This window comes from Lupinus angustifolius, unplaced genomic scaffold, assembly GCF_001865875.1.
Source record: "Lupinus angustifolius cultivar Tanjil unplaced genomic scaffold, LupAngTanjil_v1.0 Scaffold_3_300, whole genome shotgun sequence".
Classification (NCBI taxonomy): Eukaryota; Viridiplantae; Streptophyta; class Magnoliopsida; order Fabales; family Fabaceae; genus Lupinus; species Lupinus angustifolius.
In genome coordinates, this window is record NW_017717113.1 from 11183 (window position 1) to 32756 (window position 21574).

The following is a 21574-nucleotide window of genomic DNA, read 5'->3' on the forward strand; positions in this document are numbered from 1 at the left end:
ATTTGGTTCTCTCATGTCTACAAAAAAAAAATAGTAATCCTTTTTAAAACAACCCAAGTTAATTATTATGTTCATAGTACTGAAATAACTTCCTTTTGATTTATGGTGGGACAATGTTTTTAATAATAGATGGAAATTGTTTTAATATATTTATATAATTGAAACTTTCAGGAAAAAAATCCCATGAGATTTGCAATTATCTATAAAAGGAATATACTTATTTTAAATGAAGTTATTTTGATTTTTTTTAGTTGTTGGTCTATGTTGAATTGTTGTGGTCTTGTTTTTAAATTACATGTATACACTGTACAGAGTAACAAAACAAAGCAATATGTTACACGTGTAGTTATGTATGTTATTTTATAAATTATTGAGCAATGTTAGTTTAGTTGTTAATTAGTCTTAGGTAGAGTAGAGTTTGATTTGTTGTCTTGATTATTATTTGCATGTTATGAGTTGAGATTCTAAAGTTGAAGGAGATGATGGGAGATCTAGTTCAATTGCTGAACAAATGAGTTTACATAAACTCAGGTGAGGGAGAAGACCATTGTGGTCTTAGAGTATTTCATTAAAGTTTTTCCTCTCCGATTCTCTCAAAAGTCGGAGAGTCTTGTAGATTAGGAACTCTCATGGAAACTTGTTTTCATGTAAGAGCCATTAATCCTTTTTCATGATGATGTATAAAGTCTTAGATATTTGATTGTGCTGGAAATATATGTGTATGAATTCATTGTTATGCGTAACATAATGTGAGGTACTCGCTTATGGTATTATATCGTCATGGAAGGTTGTTAAATAATTATGTTTGAATGCATGCGAGTATTGTGATAAATTAATAATTGTTTTATGTGCTGAATGTTTGTGACAATGTCATAATTTAAAAATATCTCAATTGTAATGGTTATGTTATGGATTGTTGTATTGTTGTATTCATATGGGAAAATGTAATTAAGTTGATTATTGTATTGGTTTCAAAATATATAACTTGATCATTATATTTAATGAGAAATATATATGTGAGTTGTTATACTGATATGAAAAATACAAGAGTTTGAAATTAAGGTCTTGCTTGTATATTAAATCACCAAGTTAGTGTCTTGAGCTCGTCCTAAGGACATGTAATAGTAAAAATGCACTGTGACTGAGACAACTAACTTTTGTGTTTTTGGAAAGATTGAATTTGATGAGAGTCTATGGCTATTCACACACTTGAAAGTGTAGTGAGAATTGGGGCGTTACTTAATGATCTTGGATACTAAGTTAGCGTATTGAGCTCGTTCATTGGACTTGGCATGATAGAAATGCATTGGGGCTGAGACGACTAACTTAGGTGATGTTTGTTGAAATAAAAAATTGGAAAACCTTGATTAAAAGATTTAATGGACTAACTTCGGTTAGTGTACATGCATTGCATTCGTGTAATTGGAGTTGGAGAAAATGAAAAGATACGATGATAAAAATATCATTGGGATTTGGATAGGGGCGGCAATGACGGTGATTCGTCAAGAAGCCTTGAGGGATTGCTTAAGTGGGATAGTCTAGTGAGGGTCCGGATTCATTACCCGTATGACCAGGATAGTCTTACATGCAAACTAAGTGGTCTCTGACACCCCTTGCATGTTTCATGATCGATAGAGAGGAATCCTGAAACGGACTGGCTTACCACGTAAGCACCTCTGATAGAGGTAATTGGAAAACAATTGATATTGTTACTTGTCGTTGTTAATGATATTTGTACTCCCGGTTGCTTTTCCACTAGGATATTGGCCTTCGCGTACTGTAATTTTGGCGGTGATTGGTTGGTGAATAGCATATTGCATTGCATGAAAGATATATTAATCGTGGATGTGAATATCCTCTTGTATAAGACACTAACTTCATGCATCATTTGCATATGTTTAACATTGTTTTTTATGGTGATGCAGTTGCTCTATGGATATTCATTGATAGAAATATAGACAAGAAGAACTTAGCTGATATATAGTTAAGTATCTTGTTTATGTTGGGATTATTGGCTCTGATTTAGGAATACCCTTGGTCTTTTGAACTAATTTTTGTATAAGTTATATTTTATGAAAAATACTTAAGAGTGATTCTTTTCGCATACAAGATGTCTTTTATAATCATTATGTTAAGATTAAGATTAATGATTTTGTAAAGCTATATACTTAAACAAATAGGTAATTATCTAAATCATGGTTTTCAGGTTAAATGTGATACCTCGTTTTTGGGTAATAAAAATATTGAATATTTATGCATCTTGAACATGTTAATGAAAAGAAATTTTAAATTCATTTGATTTTCTAACAGGTTGCCTTTAATTTTATTTAAATTTTCATCATATTTTTATAATGAAGTCCTAATTTCTAAATTACAAAAATGAGGTGCTACAAGCGTATAAACTCATAATTACTAGGGTGAGGAATGAGAAATTATTAGGTTATTCACAACAAATGGTCATATTGATGATAATATCAATAATTTAAATTTAAAATAAATGTGTTTATTCAAAATGAAGTATAATGATGTGATTTAAAGATTTGGATATGGATCATATCATAATTTCTCATAGGTATATATTTCTTATAGGTATATATTTCTTACATATTTATTTATTGTTGAAATAAGTGTGTTAGGTAGCATTTTTCTTACAATAATATAATGAGTAATGACATATTTTTCTTTAGAAATTACACCACTAAAAAAGTTACATATAATATAAAATAATACTACATCATTAATGAAGAACTTAAAAGTAACATTTTATTTTTCTTATTGTATAAGAAAATATATCATTTTTCTTTTTTAATTAAGGTTGAGTGTAAAAAAAAAAATAAACATATTTTATAGAAAGAAACTAAATATATAAATATTTTCTACTTTTTTAGTACTACCATTAATAATTTAAATTTAAAATAAATGTGTTTATTTAAAATGAAGAATAATGATGTGATTCAAAGATTTGGATATGGATCATATCATAATTTCTCATAGATATATATTTCTTGCAAATTTATTAACTGTTGAAATAAGTGTGTTAGGTAACATTTTTCTTGCAATAATATAACGAGTAATAACATATTTTCCTCTAGAAATTACACCATTAAAAAAGTCACATAAGATAAACTAATATTACATCATTAATGAAGAACTTAAAAGTAACATTTTATTTTTCTTATTGCATAAGAAAATATATCATTCTTCTTTTTTAATTAAGGTTGAGTGTAAAATAAAAATAAAAATAAACATATTTTATAGAAAGAAACTAAATATATAAATATTTTCTATTTTTTTAGTACTACTAATAACTTAAATTTAAAACAAATGTGTTTATTCAAAATGAAGAATAATGATGTGATTCAAAGATTTGGCTATGGATCATATCATAATTTCCAATAGGTATATATTTTTTGTCATTTTATTAATTATTGAAATAAGTGTGTTAGGTAGCATTTTTCTTGCAATAAAAGATGACTTTTCTTAGTGAGTAATGATATATTTTCCTCTAGAAATTACACTATAAAAAGTAACATATGACATAAAATGATACTATGTCATTAATAATGAATTTAAAAGTAACATTTTATAGGAAAATATATCATTTTTCTTTTTTAATTAAGGTTAAATCTAAAATAAAAAAATAAACATCTTTTATAGAAATAAACTAAATATATATATAAATGTTTTCTACTTTTTTTAGTAATTCCATTAATATTTAAATTTAAAATAAATGTGTTTATTCAAAATGAAGAATAATGATGTGATTGAAAGATTTGGCTATGATCATATCATAATTTCTCATAGGTATATATTTCATGCCAATTTATTAATTGTTGAAATAAGTGTATTATGTAGCATTTTTCTTGCAATAATAAAAGATGACTTTTCTTAATGATTAATGATATATTTTCCTCTACAAACTACACCGTAACATGATATTATGTCATTAATGATGAATTTAAAAGACATCTTAATTTTCTTATTGTGTAGGAAATAAAAGCAAAAAATAAACATCTTTTATAGAAATAAGCTAAATATATAAATATTTTCATTATTATAATTATCTTTCTCCAAAAAACTTAATTACTTCTTTTAATGAGTATCCTCATTTTTTAAGTAAAAAAATTAATCTATTTTAGAGTACATATTTATATCTTGCAATAAATATCATTCACAGAAATTAAAATTTTTAATTTTTTAATTTCTTTTGGTAATATCTTACATCATTAGATTAACATAAGTTATATAATTTTTAATCTTATCCATAAAACCTTCATTTTTTAGTATTTTAAATCTTGCCAGAATAAACTAAATTTCATTACATTTTCAAGTCCGCAGGACTATAAATACCAGGTAATTTCACAGCTCTCTCTCACTCACACTTCTCTCGCTTTACTCTCTCCCACTGTGGTGGCGCGTGTGCTTCACAACCTTAGCTGATTCTGCTATCTTCTGCCGGCGATCATCTTAAGTTCACCGTACTTTCTTCCGCTCTCGCTTTATTTTTTACTTTTCTCTCTATATGTGTTACACTTATACGTTGTCGTTTTGCCATTCTCTATATTTAGTAGAACGCAAGTGTTGGTGTGTTTCACTGCATTCACATTATGTTCATTCTGTAGCATCCTTCTCTGCAGATAAAATAACAAAATAAAATGTGTTTATCATATTCGTCTCTTGAAAATTTGGGTAGTGTTGTTTTTCTATTGTTTTTTCTTTTCTTTGGAAGTTAATCAACTGTTTTCCTTTCTCTAATGCTTGTTTGTTTGTAGCCAAGATTTTCCGTTTTCGGCAAATTTTTTGGTATAACCAATGATATTCCCTCATCATAAAGAAATAATCCCATTCGGGTACATAGCTGTCCTCCGGAGAAGTGATTCCTCCTAGGAATCTAACCATTCACCTTTTGGTATATCTGAGGATCTAGTGGGCCTTTAGACCAACACTAGACAAACGGCTTTTCCATGTTTTTGGCAAATTAAGGGTTAACAATGTTGCTTTGCAGTTGGATGTTAATCATAATTATTATTATAATATTTTTTCAAAATGTAGAAATCTTGTATTGGCAATACAAGTTTCATGTCTTTAGGTTAATAAATACATCAGTTTCCAACAAGAATGATATTTATATAACATTTTTTTCCTCAAAACTTCACAATTTCCAAGAGATGAGGGGTGCGTTTTTTTTTGTTACTATCTGCATTATTTCTGAAGTCAAGTTTCTATGTACAAAGTGGTTGTACACAAAACATTTTTGTTCCAAGAAACATCTTCTTTGAGTGGAACCTTAGCAAGTGCCTGTGGTTAAGAGCACTTGTCATTCCCTTTATTACAATCATCATTATTTATTTTTGGGTCTCGAGCTGGCTGAAAATTTTGTGATGATTGTTCACTCAAAGTAATGAATTTTCTAGTTCAGTCTTCTTTGTGAGTAAATGCTTATTTTGGATTACATTTGTGTTTGTTTTTCAATCCTCTTCAAAGGCTCCAACTGGCCAAAAGAATATGCATATAAGAACCAAGGGCCTGTTTGTTTATGCTCATTATGTTGATAAAAATCACTTCTGAATTCTGATATATGCATATTTGCTTGGATAGGGTCCTCAAGCATGTCTCGAAGCAATTAAAATATGTCATATAGTTAAAAAAATTAAATATTCATGACTTGTTCTATTTGTGTTTCATTTTGATTAGTTGGGGACAATATATCCTTGTCCGTCCCCAAGAGCCAACTCAGCTGGTAGAGCTGTGGGACATGGAATCTGAGCACCCAGGTTCAAATCATGGGAAGTGCATCCCCCACACACACACACACACACCTAAAAAAGAAGATAAAAACTTTTGGCTATAAACAAAAACATTTGTGTTGTTGGGTTTTCAAAAAATTAGAAGCTGCAAAAAACACTGAAATTCAGCTTTTTGTGAGAAGCTATATTTTTAAGCGCTTCTAAAAAATTTACTTTTGCCAAAATTACTTTTGTATGGCTAATTTTTAAGCCTAAAGAAATAATCCCTAAATATTAGTATCTTTCTATAATCTTGTTGCATTTCAATTTAAATATGTGCATTTAATATTTACAGAAAAACAAAGATGTGGTCTAAATGCATTTGTAAATGTTGCTTTTCTGGTGCCTTATTTGTCAGAAGCATGCTGGTAAATGCTTATTTAAACACCTTTAAAAAGTTATGTCTGCTTTAGTTTCATGGGATCATCTTTGACCCCTATCGCATAAACATATGAAATGTTATATGATGGCAAGCATCCCAGAAGCTTTTGTTGCATGTTTTGTATCCTAAAGGATTTCCACTACATTTGATTCATGTTGAAGCATTGCAGCCATTACTTTTGCTTGTGCATTGTCTTTTTTAGTCTTAGTTGGATTGCATTCTCCCTCAGTTGTTTTCTATGTACTGTGTAACTTTAATGTTTCTAAGTGTTGAGTTCATATTGATAATTCACAAGTGTTTGTTATGCTGTTATTTTAGAATGCAATTTTCAAGTGAATGAATGTTTCTGCAGTGCTTAGATTTGCTTGTGTTTCTTGCTGTTGGCTAATCTTTCTTCTAGTACATAGATAGGTTTACCTTTTCTGTTCTGATTGATTAAATAAGGTAACTTATATTTTTGGCAGGTTCCTTTTCGTTTATCTCCTTTTTGTGTAAAAATCTGTTGTATATATATTTGTGTAGGTATGTATATAATATATATACATATATGTTCTTTTATGACATGGTTTTTAGTATTTTCTTTATTATTGGGTGAGTTTCATATGGGACTCATTAAGTTACACAGGCCCACTGTTATTTTAATGGAGCCCACATGAACTTCACATAAAAAGCATGATAAATAAAGTGTTGAAGAGAATGTGCTCCTAGCATTTCCCGTGATCATTGTTTCAAGTTATTATTTTGTGTAATTATTGATATTTGTATACTATTTTGTGCCTAATAAATCAACTTTTCATTAAATTTTCAAGTCTGGAAAGTCACATAAATAACCTGTCTTATTTGGTTCTTCCCACACCTTTCTTACTCATTTTCATTAATATACTCCTCTCTCTTCTACTTGCCTTGCTCTCTGCCAGCGGTTGCGCACTCATGCGTGCTTCACAACCGCTGCCAACCACTGCTATTTTATGCTGTCAATCATCCTAAGATCACCGTAATTTCTTCGACCCTTGCTCTTTTTCTTACCGATTTTCTCTTCATATCTTTTTATGCAATTCTCTCGTTGTCTTAAACCTCATTGTTACACTTATATGATGTCACTTTGTCATCTGTTTTTGAAAGAATGCAAGTTTTAATGACTTAATGAATGTGTGTTCAGCTACTTGCACTTGATGTTTATCAATCTGCATCCTTCACTGCAAAGAAAATAAAATATTAAAAAATAATTTTATTTGGAAATGGAAACAAGGATGGTTTCGTGTTTGTGTTGTTCTTTTCTGTGGGAAATTAATTTAGCTTTTCTCCCTATTTAATGTTTATTTATTTCCAGTGAAGGTTTCTGGCAGGTTTTTGCCATGTGAAGGGTCAGCAACTTTTGTTTCTGCTTTTCACCTGCCCCCCTTTCTCTCACTCTCCCTCTCCCTCTCCCTCACACTTATCTCACTTTGCTCTCTAATACATTGGCGGCATGTACTTCACATTCTCTGCTGATCCCCGCCATTTTCTTCTGGCAATCATCTTATGATCACCATACTATCTTCCACTCTTGCTCTGTTTCGTAACATTTTTGTCTTTATATATGTTACCCTTATGATGTCACTTTCTCTTGCTTTTTTGGAAGAATGCAAATTTTAATGTGTGTTTTTAACTACCCATGTTTGATTTTCATTTTGTTGTAGCATCCTTCTCTAGTAAGAAAAAAATGAGTTTATTTTACTCGTCTTGTGAAAAATGTGGTAGGTTTTGTGTTTCTCGTTTTTCTTTGGAATTATTAAGTTTATTAAGGTTTTTCCTTTCTTTAATGCTTATTTGTAGCAATGACTTTCCAATTTTGTCATTTTACGAGTTAACCCTATATTTTTTTCTAGTAAGTTTCATAACCAAAGGACTTGACTGCTCTTGGTTTTATAAGTTTTCACTCGGAGATAGTGCAAGTATGATCTTGATTCTCGAGAAGAGATATATTTCATTTTCCCATGAACTTGAAATTTTACTGTATTTTTATGTTACTAGTGGGGTTAAGGTTTAGTTGTTGTTATTTTAAGTTGCTAAAAATGCACCGTGTGACATTAGAAATTGCTATTTTCTATTATGATTTATTTTTGGGTCTCAATCTGGCTGAAATTTTACAATAAATGCTCACTTAAAGTAATGGATTTTCAACTTCAGCCTTCTTTGTGTGTAAATAATTATTTTAAATTGCATTTACATTTTCTTCCTTTTCTATCTCCTTCAAACGTTCCAACTGATCAAAAGAATATGCATATAACTAAGGGTCTATTTATTAATTATTTTAGCACCTCTAAAATGTTATGTTCGTAACTTCGTATTAATTTCATGAATCACCTTTCACTTAGAAATTATGAATTGTTATAATCTCAGAAGCTTTTCTTGTAGTATGTTCTGTACTCGAAAGGATTACCCCTGCTGCATCTGATTCATGTTAAAGCATTACCATTGCATGCACATTATCTGTCTGTCTCTTGTTGTAATGTATTCTCCTTTTTTATTCTATTTACTGTGTAACTTTATTGTTTCGAAGTACTGAATTCATATTGAAGTATTTATTATGCTGTTAGTTGAAAACTCAATTTTCAAGTAAATGATGTTTCTGTGGTGCATACCTCTATTTACAGTGTAACTCTTTGTATTTGTGCCTGACTGCAAAAATTATGATCCAGGTCAGATCACCTACAAATGGGTTCAAAAAGAGGAGGTGGAAGACCTTTCATTGCTGCTAACAATGCTGACTTGTCGTCCAAAGGGAAAAGCATATCTGAATCCCGTCCAATAATTGACCAGTTGACCCAGGGTATTGCTGCCACTAACCTAGACTCAGGAAAAGATGATAGTGGTGAATGGGAGGTATATGCAAGGAAATCCAAGAGCAGAGGTGGGAGCAGTTCTTCAAAACCACGGGGTCCTCCACCCTATAATTCTAATCCTAGAGCATCAGGGAATAAAGATGTGTCTCAAATGCCAGGCATTTGGAATCAAGGTGGAGTTGGGAGAGCTTCTGGAAATCCCTGGCAGACACAAAATGCTAGGAGACCAGCTGGCCGAGGAAATGGAAGACCCCAGTTAGGTACAGGTGGGTATGAAAACAACATTGTGACTTCAACTCCTTTAATTCGGCCTCCTCTGCAGCACGGTTGGAATTGGCAATCTAGAGCTGGTTCTATGCAATCCAATCCACAAGATGAAATTGTGCCAGAGTACTCTGAGAATAACAACAATGTTGATGATGACGATGATGAGGTGGAAGACTCTTATGATTTGGAAGATACTGATGACGATCTGATGAGTGATGACTATGATTCAGATACTAGTCAAAAGAGTCACGAGACAAGGAAAAAATGCAAATGGTTTCGGAAATTCTTTCAGAATTTGGATGACCTGACTGTTGATGAAATGAATAATCCAGAAAGGCAGTGGCACTGTCCAGCTTGTCAAGGTGGCCCTGGTGCTATTGACTGGTACAGAGGACTGCAGCCTCTGATGGCACATGCAAAAACAAAGGGGTCTAAAAGGGTGAAGATGCACAGGGAGCTTGCTGAACTTTTGGATGAGGAACTTCGCAGAAGGGGTACTTCAGTTATTCCAGCTGGCGAAGTATTTGGTAAATGGAAAGGTATAAAAGTTGAGGAGAAAGATCATGAAATAGTTTGGCCTCCGATGGTTGTCATTCAGAATACCCAACTTGAACAAGATCATAATGACAAGGTATAGCTATACATTTTGTGGCAAATGATGAAATAACTAGTAATACTGCAGTTACTATTTTGATTGCTTGTATCAATATAGTGAAACATTCTTAACTTTCCAAGAACATTGCGGGTTTTTGTGTTAACTTCAGGTTTTGTTCTTTGTAATTAGTGGATAGGCATGGGTAATCAAGAACTTCTGGATTATTTCAGCACATATACTGCTGTCAGAGCACGACATTCTTATGGCCCACAGGGTCATCGTGGGATGAGTGTTTTGATATTTGAAGCCTCAGGTAGTGGTTATCTAGAGGCAGAGCGTCTGCACAAACATTTTTCAGAGCAAGGAACTGATAGAAATGGTTGGTTTAGTAATCGACGTATTTTATTTCTCCCTGGTGGGAACCGGCAGCTCTATGGATACATGGCTACTAAAGAAGACCTGGAGAATTTCAACAGGCATTCCCAAGGTATTCCACTTTGAGTTATTTTTCTTCTCCATATTCTATTTATGCTGACCTTTTGATTTCTACTAGTTGTAACCAAGTACTCAATGGAAACAAAGTCTATGCTGACTTTTCGTTCTTGTCTCCTTTTATATGAAAATTGTATTATAGGTAAGTCCAGACTCAAATATGATATGAGATCATACCAGGAGATGGTTGTTAACCATATCCGACAAATGAGTGAGGAAAACCAACAACTTATCTACCTTAAGGACAAGGTTGTCAAGGGACAAAAACATACTAAAGCTCTTGAAGAATCTTTCGGTATTGTGACTGAGAAGCTGCGTAAGACAATGGAAGAAAATCGCATTGTGAGGCTAAGAGCTAAAATGCAGCACGAAGAGAACAAAGAAGAGGTGACACTGACATTAGAAACATACTTGATGGTTATTTAGTTTTACTGAAAAAGCTTTTCCTTGAACTGTGATGCTTATTTGCTTTTCTTGTGGCATGTACTTCTAATAATTGATTATTCTGGGGCTATTAAGTTGTGGTTAGGATATGCTTCTGCTGAACTGTTTTGATGACAAAATGTAATTTATATTTTTGCACTAAGTCCTGAAATGCCTTTAGAGAATGCATGGATAAGTGTTATTGTCTCATTTTCTCTTTCTTCCTGTATGAGATGGTTTACATTTAAAATTGTGATTGGTGTTCACATTGAGCATCAGTCTGACCTCTCAAACTAGACTAACAAGTAAGAGGAGACAATTGCATTTATCATTTTATTGCCACCTATAGGTTGTGCTGGTAATGTTGTACCTTTTTGCTTTTTCTGAAAAGTTAAAACATATCATTGAGCAATGATAATGAGTTGGATTGGCATGGAATTCTATAATTTAAAATAAAAAGCAAGACAGTTTATTATATTAATGCATAGAAAAGTATATTATCTTGGTAAGACTTGGATCTGGGTTGATTACTCCTGCTTTGTTGTGGAGGTTGATGCACACTGCTGTTACCTAGTTTTCCTGACCAGTTTGTGTTGCTTATTGAATTGATTCAATAACTTCTCTAGTGTGTCATGATAATTTCATCCTAGTCCTTGTTTTTCTTTTTATTTATATGCCGCATGCTAAAACCTTGTGCTATCTGTTCTATATCCAAGAAACAATTTTATTTTTTTCATTTTCCTAACCCGAATGACCTTCATACACAATTTACTCACCTTTTTGATTAGTCATTGTCTCCAACGATCTCTACTTGTATGATTTATTACTTGTTAATGTTACCTTTTCTAACCAATGTATCTTGTGCCGCGATGAAAGATGTACATGCAAGAGCAATTCTTTAGGGACCAGATCAAAGTCATTCATGATTCAAGGAATGCTAAGGAGGAAGATTTTGAGAGGATGCAGCAGGAGGAACGTGAAAAGGTGAAGCAGTCAAGCAATGGTCCTTTAAATGCAGAGGAAAGGAAACTCAAGTAAGAATTTGTCATTCCTTGAGACTATATTTTCAGTTCTCTTGGACCAGTGATCTATTCACATCTGAAGCTAGCATATGTTTTTTCAAATTCTGTGAAAAAAATTAAGCATCTTATAGGTGACTCTGAAATGGATAGTTGAATGACAAATTTGAGTTAAACATATTTTCACATGACAGGTGTATACACTTGTATATAAAAAGATGTAGTCCAGTTATTTAGGTTGTGCTTCTTATATTTTTCTTCGGCTTATGGCGAATATTGATTTCTTTGGATGCAGGGCCGACGAATATCTAAAATTTGTGGAGGTCCAAGACAAAGAGATGGAGAACTTTGTTGCTGAGAAGGAGAAACTGTGTCATGCTCATGAAGAAAGTCTTGCTGCAATGAGGAAGAGGCATTGGGAGGAAGAGGTGCAGATGGAGACGAAGTTCAATGACGAACTAGCAAAACTCATGGAAAAGTACTCTCCATCTCACTTGGAGACTAAGTCCAATGGTAACTGATGGTTGTTGTATTGCACTGACACAAACAGATAAACACTTTCTAAGTTGAAAGATAGAGTGAACTTTAATAAGTTGAAGACCCAGACAAAGTTTCTAGTTTCTAGAATTTGGGAATTTTAAAACTCTTTTATGTTGTTTTCTTTTTTTCAAGTACTCTTTGACAGGATATGCCTTGAGAAATTTGTTGTGGAATCCATACAACCAAACAATATTGGCATAATAGAGTAATCCTCTAATTGTTGGCTAAAATTTTCTATTTTACAAATTGCATGGCTACTCAGCAAATTCAAATGCAGCAAAGTGTGGATTGTAGACATCCTATGGCGTCTATTAGGTGCACCATTTCTGCCATTTAATGGTAGTTTGCAGATTCTATGATGCACCTATTTTGGTTTAGTATATCATGCTCCCCTGTAGATTATTATGTAACATAGCTCTTTGCTTAGTATCTATTACAAAGGATTACTTGAGTAAGAAGTAAACTTACTTGAGTTATAGATTAGTAGTTAGAGGAGTTAGACAATGAGTTGAGTCATGAAATTTCATTAGGAAAATTTATGATTTAGTTTTTAACATATATTAGAGTTATTTTATAAGTTTTGCATTTACTTGTTATTGGGTAAGTCTATCGTTGCATGACATTGTTTGGAATGGTCTGAGGGACCTTATGATTAGTATAAGTTAATATTATCTTATTAGTATTGAGTTTTTAAAGACTAGTCATTATTTGAGTTATGAGTTTTAAAATAAAACTCATACAATTTCCTAAAAAATGTCAATATTCTTGTTGACAGCTTTATCCGCGAGTACCTTAAAACTTTTATGTTAATCCTATGAGGATATAGACTATTATGTATACTCATCTAGATAATGTTTAACATTGTCCCAAGGTATCTTTGAATACAAGAAACCCATCTATATAATATATAAATTATCAACCATGAATGATCAATAGCTTAAAAATCAAGTCATTGCCTTCTAATTAAGGACCCCTAAACCTTAATTAAATTCAGTTTTGGGCCAGAATTTGGTCAAGCCTAGCCCTTATCTCCTTCCCCATTTAGATGCGAGTGCTATAAATTGAGTGGAAGAGGTCAAAGCATCCATTTTTCAGCTAACAAAACTTAGCCATCTTCTTCCTTCTCCTCTAGTGCGGTCGTATTTTGGCAAGGAAAACCAAGGCTGGTCTTTCTTCATTTTCTTGCATGCAAGAGTGATCCGTACTAAATTAAGGTATGAGGATTCTAAATTAGTGAGGGTAGTGCCGATGATCTCAAATTTTGAAATGAATGTTTAATCCTACTTGTTATTTATGTTTTAGTTCCATTCCTTAGGTGATTAGAGCTTAGAAACTCAGTCATCCATTCTTGTACTTCAAGTAAGCTCAATTTTATGGTTTATGTGATGATGTGGATTCTAAATCATCAGATTGAGTGAGGGTAGTGCCTATGACCTTAATTCTTTAATTGTATGTTGATTTCCTTTTGTTTTATGAATAAAACCCCAGGTCCCAAAGTATTGGTGGTCAATAGGTTCACCCTCTCTACCATGTACTCCAAGTAAACACATCTTACTTGATGTCCAAGCATGTTCTGTTCTATTCTTGCACAAATATTCTGGATCACTGAGGTTATTCTTTAGAAATTTCAATCCCACAATGTTGTTATCCTTTAAATTAGTTTCATGTTAATATGAGATTTTTCAAGTTTGGATACGTAGGGAGTAAGTTATGCCCTATTTAATAAACTAGTTTCTATTGTCTCCAAAGCTGTAATCAGTCATAAAAATCACTTTGAAAATATGCATTTCAGTCATAATCTTCTAACTTATAAGTACCTATCTTTCTCCTTATCCAACAAGCTTTCCTAATTGATAAAGTTCTCTCAAATCCATTAAGCCATTTGAGAATTATGATTGTTTTACCAAAACATATTATGTTATGGACTAGTCTTGAAAGAAGCTATAGTGATATGTAAAGATGTCTTCAAACATATGTCCTCCAAACCCTAAACCCAAAACCTTAAAATACCAATGTTTTGCCTTGATCAATTATATTTCTAAATTGACAAAGAGAACTTGTTTTCATTTAGTCATATTAGAGTTATGCTCTCTACACTAAAGTAATCTATTGCTGCCTTGTAGCTGAAAGTCATTGTTGGACATTACTTTATAATTAACCCATAACTCTTAGCCTGAATGTCCAATTCTATTCAAACTAATTTCATATGAACAAAATTGGATAAAGATTTCATTTTGTGAAAGTATCATATAATTCCAATGTATGAGTCAAACCCTATAAACCATTCTTTGGAGTTGTCCAACTTATGTAGATAGGACATGTCTTTGAAATTGAAATGATTATAACTTGAGTTATAGTTACTATTTTCTAATGATTCCAAAAGGTATGGAAAACATATTCAACCTAGGCTCTATTTGCCTAATTTTGAGGGCTCAAATTAATCCTAACGTCTCTAGTGCACTTGTCAATATCCTACTGTTAGGAAGAATTCAACTCTAAGCCCAACCAACTCTATCAGAATTGGCTATATTGTGCCAATGAGATTTTTATCATGTCTGACTGAAATTACATATATTCAAATGAGTTGTTTGAATATATTCCAATGTCCATAATCACATTAGGACAATTCTAGTTAATTTCTAATAAAGCTATAAGATTCGTAGTTTAACAATTTTAAATACTATCACGTACTCGTGATATGGGCAAACTGCAACTAGATATTATTAATTTGGATAAAAGTATAGGTATGGAGAGAAGTACTTTCGTGAGCTTATAAATGACGCCAAAGATAGTCGTGCATCTCTAAGCTAGGGCTAAGGCATATATAGTCAAATACTATTTTTGTGGCCACGAGTAACTAGACATTGAGGCCCTTTAACTCGTAAATTAATGATTTGAGATTGAATGAATTTTACTTGGTATATGACTTTATGCTGGATATGTAATCTTGTTTGAATAGGCATGATTATCTGTTCGTCTTGAGAATTAAAATGACTGGTATGATTGATGTTATTTTGATGGAATGATTTTGTGATGGTTCCAAGTAATGTGAATTAACTATATGCTTGATGTGACTGCTCAATCCTGAGGAAATTATATTAGTACTGAATAAGTGTTTCCTAAATAGATTGATTATTTAGAATGTTGAATTAACTGTTGCACCATGATATGAAATAATCATTATGCATTTACATGGCATGACATATGAGTATTCCTTGTGGAATGAAGAATGAAAAAAGTATGTTTATGAAAAGAATGTAAAGAAAGAATGGGAAATTGTTTTATTGAGTTTGTCTCCAGCTAAGGTATTTTAAAGGTACATGAAAATATTTTATAAATAATTTGATAAAGTGTTGTCTTAGAAAAATGTGTTGGTATATGGATTTAAACAAATGTTTCATTTTCTAAGTAAAAAAGAAAGGGATTTGAGAAAATGTATTTCTAAAGTTGTTTTCCAAAATGTAAAATTAATATAAAATTCCATGATTTACTATAAAATGATTCTTCTGGTCAAAACCATATTTTACTATAGTTGTCGTGATTTCCTTAAAAAGGAAGGAATGATTTGAGAAACCTTATTTCTTAAAGTTACTTTTCAAAATGCCAAATTATTGAATTTATTCTCATTTGTTGAGAAATCATTTCTTTGTAGTTGAACCTATATTTTACAAAAGTATTTGATGTTACCCTAAAAAGTTCCCCTAGGTTTTCTTAAAGAAATTGAAGCCATATTTGAATATGATCATTCATGTCACTATGTCTACCGTTGGTAGCATAGTCTACGGGAAGATATAACACTACAAATTTTGTGTTGAGAACCCATAGGGGTACCTTGGCTGTGTGACTTGGTTGGGGCAACACTGCACGTGGGGATTGATCTATCAAGAATAGGGTAGATTTCTTACACCGATAGAACTCTTTGTAGTAACTACGGTGACCTCTGACACTGTCTTGAAGGTATTGTGTCCAAAGTGATATAGTGGTTATCCTTGCTGGCGGGTGGGTAGTCTGACGTTACTGAGTGCATGATAGTTTGCGTATGAGTTACCAATGGTTGGCCTGACGTTGTAGTCATCTTGTTCGCTTCCTAAGAACAACATAGGACTGGTCGAGCTCGACCAGTGTTGGTACTATTGCTGTTAATTTATAGTTGATATTCCAAACTATCATTTAGAGAGTTGATTAGTAGTGTCAAGATAGACATTGTAGATATTCATACATCACGATATTGATATTCCAAATTTTATTATATTCATCCGATAATTATTATGTGACATATGCTATATGAATATGATATTGTATGTGTTGTTTATATACCATATGTGGAAGTACTTACTCTCTTAATATTTTAGGGAGTATGTGACTTGATGAAGAATGATTTTGCCATCATCTAAAGGAAGAGAAATAACTCCTTATAGCTAGGTGGTGCTCCACTTTGTTGTAGGATGTAACACTTGAGTTAGTGTATCCGATTTTATCCTCGTTAAGTTGAAAATTTTATATCGTTTTTGAAGGATTTGTCAAGGCAATTTCTATTGTTTTTCAAGTTCAAGTTCAGCTCATTGTAAAAGATCTTTTTGGAAAATTTTATTTCACAATTTTCAATATGGCTTTGCTTTTTCTATAAATCATTTATAAATTGTTTATTTATTTTTAGTTCCACTGAGTGAAGGTGTTACATTATGAAATTTCTTTCTTACTCGCATCCACCTCCTTCCACAACTCTACTTCTACCCTCAATAACATGCACCCCATGCTACCCATTCTAGTGCCAATGATTGACTCATCATTGCCACCTTGCCACCCTATTTCCCATTCTTACTACCAACTTCGAAGTGCTTTTCTCTAAAGCCCTCTCCAAAGTAAATAAAAAAACCAGTTGAAAAATGAGAGCCTAGTATATATATGGTTTGTTCATAGGACTAGATTATAAAACGAGTACATCAATCATATATTACCACTTAAGAGGAAGTTTTAGTGCACCATACTTGTAATGTTGTATGAGACTGGATGTTGGGTGATAAAATATCAAGAAAATAGACTTCATCTAGTAAATATAAGAATGTTATTTTGGATGAGTGCACACACTAGATAAGGTAGAAATAAAAATGAATGTATTAGGGGGAGGTTAGAGTTGTTACTATAGTAGAAAAGATGATAAAAACATGTTTTAGGTGGTTCAGACATGTATGAAGAGACTGGTAGAAGTCCTCGTATGAAGGGTTGATCAAATGGAAGGTAATCCTTCTCCTATAAGAAGAGGGAGATAAAAAAACCACAGGGGAAGCTTTGTCAATGAACATGACTTGTGATAAAATATTATGGTATTATTGATTCATTTGGTTGTTAGAAATTTATAATTTCTAATTAAGGTGTACATCATATATTTGATACAATGATATCAACTATTTATTTCCGGGGTTACATTACAAGTGATCTAATTATTGGCTCCCCTTAGATTTCTAAAAGATGATAAAGGATATGGGCTTAATAGGTGGATACCCATCAAGTTAACCCATATGGGATAATGAGAACCCTATAAGTTAACGCATAAGGAAGGTTATGGTCCCCAATACACCAAATCACAAATAGTTTTCACCTCTCCCCCATAAGAGAGAAAACGAAGGTCCCAAAAGGAATTAAGGATTTGGTTGAGGAAAACGATCATACCAAAACTCTCTCAAAAGGTAGATCAGAGAACATGGATTCAGATATTCATGTATGACTTTATATTCTTGTTTTTATTGTGTGTGAAAATCATGCTATTCAAGATCCTAGAATAGATATTTCACCAATCATCAGGAAATATCTAACAAGTGGTATCAGAGCTTTAGGTTCTGAATTTTATGGTTCTTCATTAAAGATATATTTTCCCCAATTTTTATGAACCCTAATTTTTAAATTTGGGGATTTTTTTATGCTTCTGCTATTGGTTATGAAAATTGAGTATTTAGGAATAATGAGGATAAGTTTTATCCGCTTCCTCTTATTTGAATTATGAGTAATTTGTATTATAAATCTTTGTAACATGTGTTGAAGTATGTATTCAGATGTATGCATGAACATTGCATTAACCTTTATGACTATGTTATGCAATATGTATATTATATGTGCACTAATGCCTCACTAATGGACATTGACTTTTGTCACTTTCAATTTTGCGATTTGTTAAAGTATATGTATAAGGTATATATGTGTTAAGATGTGTTTTTATTTTGTATATATACAATCTGGAATTTATGACCTTATATATATTGAGAATTAAAATATACATAGATACATATGTAATTATTTTCAGCTTGAGGTTGTGATGTTTGAAATTACTGATTAAAGTTAATATGTATATATATATATATATTATATATATATATATAATGTTACATATATGTTTTAAGATATGCAAGATCATATTCGATTTGGAATTTCAATAATGATTTGTATATATTTTTATGTTGATCAATCTAGATCTATTTTGCATTTGATTAAGATTGCATCCATTTTTATGGGTTGATATATATATATATAATATATCTTTTTTGATTTGGAATTATATTGTGGGATTAGATTTGTTAATCATAAATGATATCAAATCTGAAGGTTTTAATTCCAAGATTATATTTTTTATAATGAACTCATATTATTTTCCTTTTTGTCTAGTAATTATTTTTGAATTAATTGATACAATATGTTGCCAAAGTAAGCTCTATTATGGAAATTGATTAAGATTACACAGATGAGTATGAGATTATTTATGTGAATTGTGTTCGGCCCAAAGGAAGATACAATTTTGCTAAGTAATAACATACATGTGATGATAAATGAATAACAATTATAAAGTTTTTTCCATGTGAATAATAGTCGGTCCAAAGAAAGACTATTGTTTGACATAACTGATTGTTAATATTTGATCATTAGGTTGAGAGTACTACTTACAAATTCATTTCTTTGTCCAAAGACTAGAAATTGATGTTGTGCTAGGTATCTTGTGTTGGGTCTATTATGTAAACATGTCTTGTTTTATATATTACTTGACTTGTTTGTTTAAATGGTTGCAACACTTATGGTTTGTTGCATTGGTTGGTGACTAATTGCATTATAAAGTGGTTGCTATTGTTGAAACATTATTTTTGTTTGGATAGTTTGTCATGCCATGTTTTTTTGGTTTCCCACAGGTCCACGTACCTATCATGCCATGTTTAATCATGTATAAAATGGTAATATATTTTTATATGGAAAATTCAAAGGGACCATCACTGGAATTCGAAATATAGTCCTTGTGATGAGAATGATGCAATGCTATGAATAGGCTATAATGAATATATGTATTTATCCGTGGATATAAATAATATATGTTTTGGATTAAAGTTATATTGAATCAAAGTCAACTAAATGATTTTTATTATGAAAAATAAAATTGTTTGTCATTTTAAGTGAACCTATTAAATATGAAGTAGCCAAAGTGACATCTTTTCTGTGAATTGTTCATAATAAATGTCAAATGCTAGTGCGTATATGTATCCATGCGGGTATTAATCAGTCCAAAGGAAGATTATTATTTGGCCGGATTATATACACAATGTGATGGTAAACATGTGCTTATTATAAAGTTGCATATGTGAATGACAAATCAGTCCAAAGAAGAGTTTATTATTTGACATGTATTATGATCAATGTTTGACCACAAACGAGAGTATCATTAGTGATTGATATGAAATATCAAGCCAATTGTATGTTTGGATTTTATGCGAATAATGATTGGCCCAAAGGAAGATTATTATTTGGCCCAAATTACAAACATACTTGTAGCAATAAATATGTAATAATCATATGGTTTTCCATGTGAATAGTAAGTCGGTCCAAAGAAAGACTTATTGTTTGACAGAACTGATTATCAATATTTGATTACTACATTGAGTGACTTTCAAGTTAATATTTTTGTCCAAAGACTGAATATTAATGTTGTGCTAGGTAACTGTTGATGTGCCCCATTATCATTTGAATTTAAGTATTAAAGTTGAATGTGAGTTTAATTGCAAGAATGATTGCAATTTTTTTGTTCTTTTACTTGTTTTGCAAATATTTCTGCTCAAATTAAGAACATCTTATTGCTGAATGGGACAAACTTTAAGGTCTGGAAGGAAGCCGTAGAAATTATTCTCGGCTGTACGAATTTAGATCTGACACTTCAGGTGGAGAAATTCATTTCTATTATGGAAATCCTCGATGAGGTTAAAAATTGAGAAATTGGAAGACTTTAACTGAATGTATCTAATGATCATGAAACGCTCTATTCTAGGAGCGTTTCAGGGCTCTATTTCTGAGGGTCAGAGTGCAAGAAAGTTTCTTGAAGAAATAGAACCATGCTTTGCCAAAATTGAAAAGGCGGAGACGAGTAGCCTTTTGGATAAACTCATCTCTATGAAGTATAAAGTCAAATGGGACATAAGGGAGTACATTATGGAGATGTCTAATCTCTCATCAAAACTCAAGTCACTTAAGTTAGAGCTTCATGATGACTTGCTCGTGTACTTGGTTTTGATCTCGCTTCCTGCACAATTTGGGCAATTGAAAGTGAGTTTTAACACTCAGATGAACTATGTGCAAGAGGAAGAGAGACTGCAGAGAGATAAGACTGAAAGAGCTCACTTAGCTATGACATCTCAGAATAAGATAAGAAAGAACAATAAGGATGCTATGAAAGGGCTATTTGTGGTTTTTCCTCATAGAATGTGAAATTGTTTTGCAATACACTATGCCAGGAAAACCTAGCATGAATGGTGTTGTTGAGCGATTAAACCAAACTCTTAAGGATATGGTGAGAAGTATGATTAGTCATTCTTCCTTGCTAGAGTCTCTTTGGGGGAGAGCTTTAAAGACCACAATTTACATCATTAACAGAGTGCCAACTAAAACAGTTAACAAAACCCCATATGAGCTTTGGACTAATATAAGGCCAAGCTTAAAACACTTGCATATTTGAGATTGTCCAGCTGAGGCGCGGCCTTATAGGCCGCATGAAAGAAAACTGAACTCAAGAACTGTTAGCTGTTATTTTGTTGGCTATGCTGAACGTTCTCGGGGCTATAAATTTTATGATCCCACTTTAAGACTCTCTTTTTAGACGGGAAATGCAAGATTTCTTGAGGAAGTTGATTTTGGGATGGAAGAGAACATACAGAATGTTGTCTTTGAAAAAGAACCTGTCACTGATAGTGAACAAGTTCTTGTGCCTATTACCATTCAAG

At 32.0% G+C, this 21574-nt stretch overlaps 1 protein-coding gene and 1 long non-coding RNA gene across 5 annotated transcripts; both read left to right on the plus strand.

Moving 5' to 3' along the window:
- The first annotated feature begins 451 nt into the window (after positions 1–451).
- On the plus strand, positions 452–18907 carry LOC109337278. The gene is made up of 3 exons (XR_002106428.1): positions 452–647; positions 17885–17888; positions 18894–18907. It is a non-coding gene; the product is annotated as an uncharacterized LOC109337278 (long non-coding RNA).
- LOC109337277 (protein SUPPRESSOR OF GENE SILENCING 3-like) lies at positions 4360–17346 on the plus strand. 4 transcript variants are annotated; one of them, XM_019574216.1, is made up of 7 exons: positions 7065–7162; positions 8850–9891; positions 10045–10342; positions 10490–10734; positions 11647–11804; positions 12085–12315; positions 17335–17346. In XM_019574216.1, the coding sequence occupies exons 1-6, from the start codon at positions 7137–7139 to the stop codon at positions 12308–12310; spliced, it is 1995 nt and encodes a 664-aa protein (XP_019429761.1). In that variant the 5' UTR covers positions 7065–7136; the 3' UTR covers positions 12311–12315; positions 17335–17346. The 4 variants fall into 4 exon arrangements, with proteins under 4 accessions (XP_019429762.1, XP_019429763.1, XP_019429761.1 ...); XM_019574215.1 differs by lacking the exon at positions 17335–17346 and adding an exon at positions 12395–12575 and having other exon boundaries at positions 12085–12339; XM_019574217.1 differs by lacking the exons at positions 7065–7162; positions 17335–17346 and adding an exon at positions 4360–4478 and having other exon boundaries at positions 12085–12310.
- Positions 18908–21574: the final 2667 nt, after the last annotated feature.

Bases quoted from the DNA above. Each gene is read 5' to 3' on its own strand.
- LOC109337277 (XM_019574216.1), top strand. From the start codon at position 7,137: ATGCTGTCAATCATCCTAAGATCACC. The intron at 7,163-8,849 runs GTAATTTCTTCG...ATTATGATCCAG, and splicing joins TCAATCATCCTAAGATCACC to GTCAGATCACCTACAAATGG. The intron at 10,343-10,489 runs GTATTCCACTTT...ATTGTATTATAG, and splicing joins TTTCAACAGGCATTCCCAAG to GTAAGTCCAGACTCAAATAT.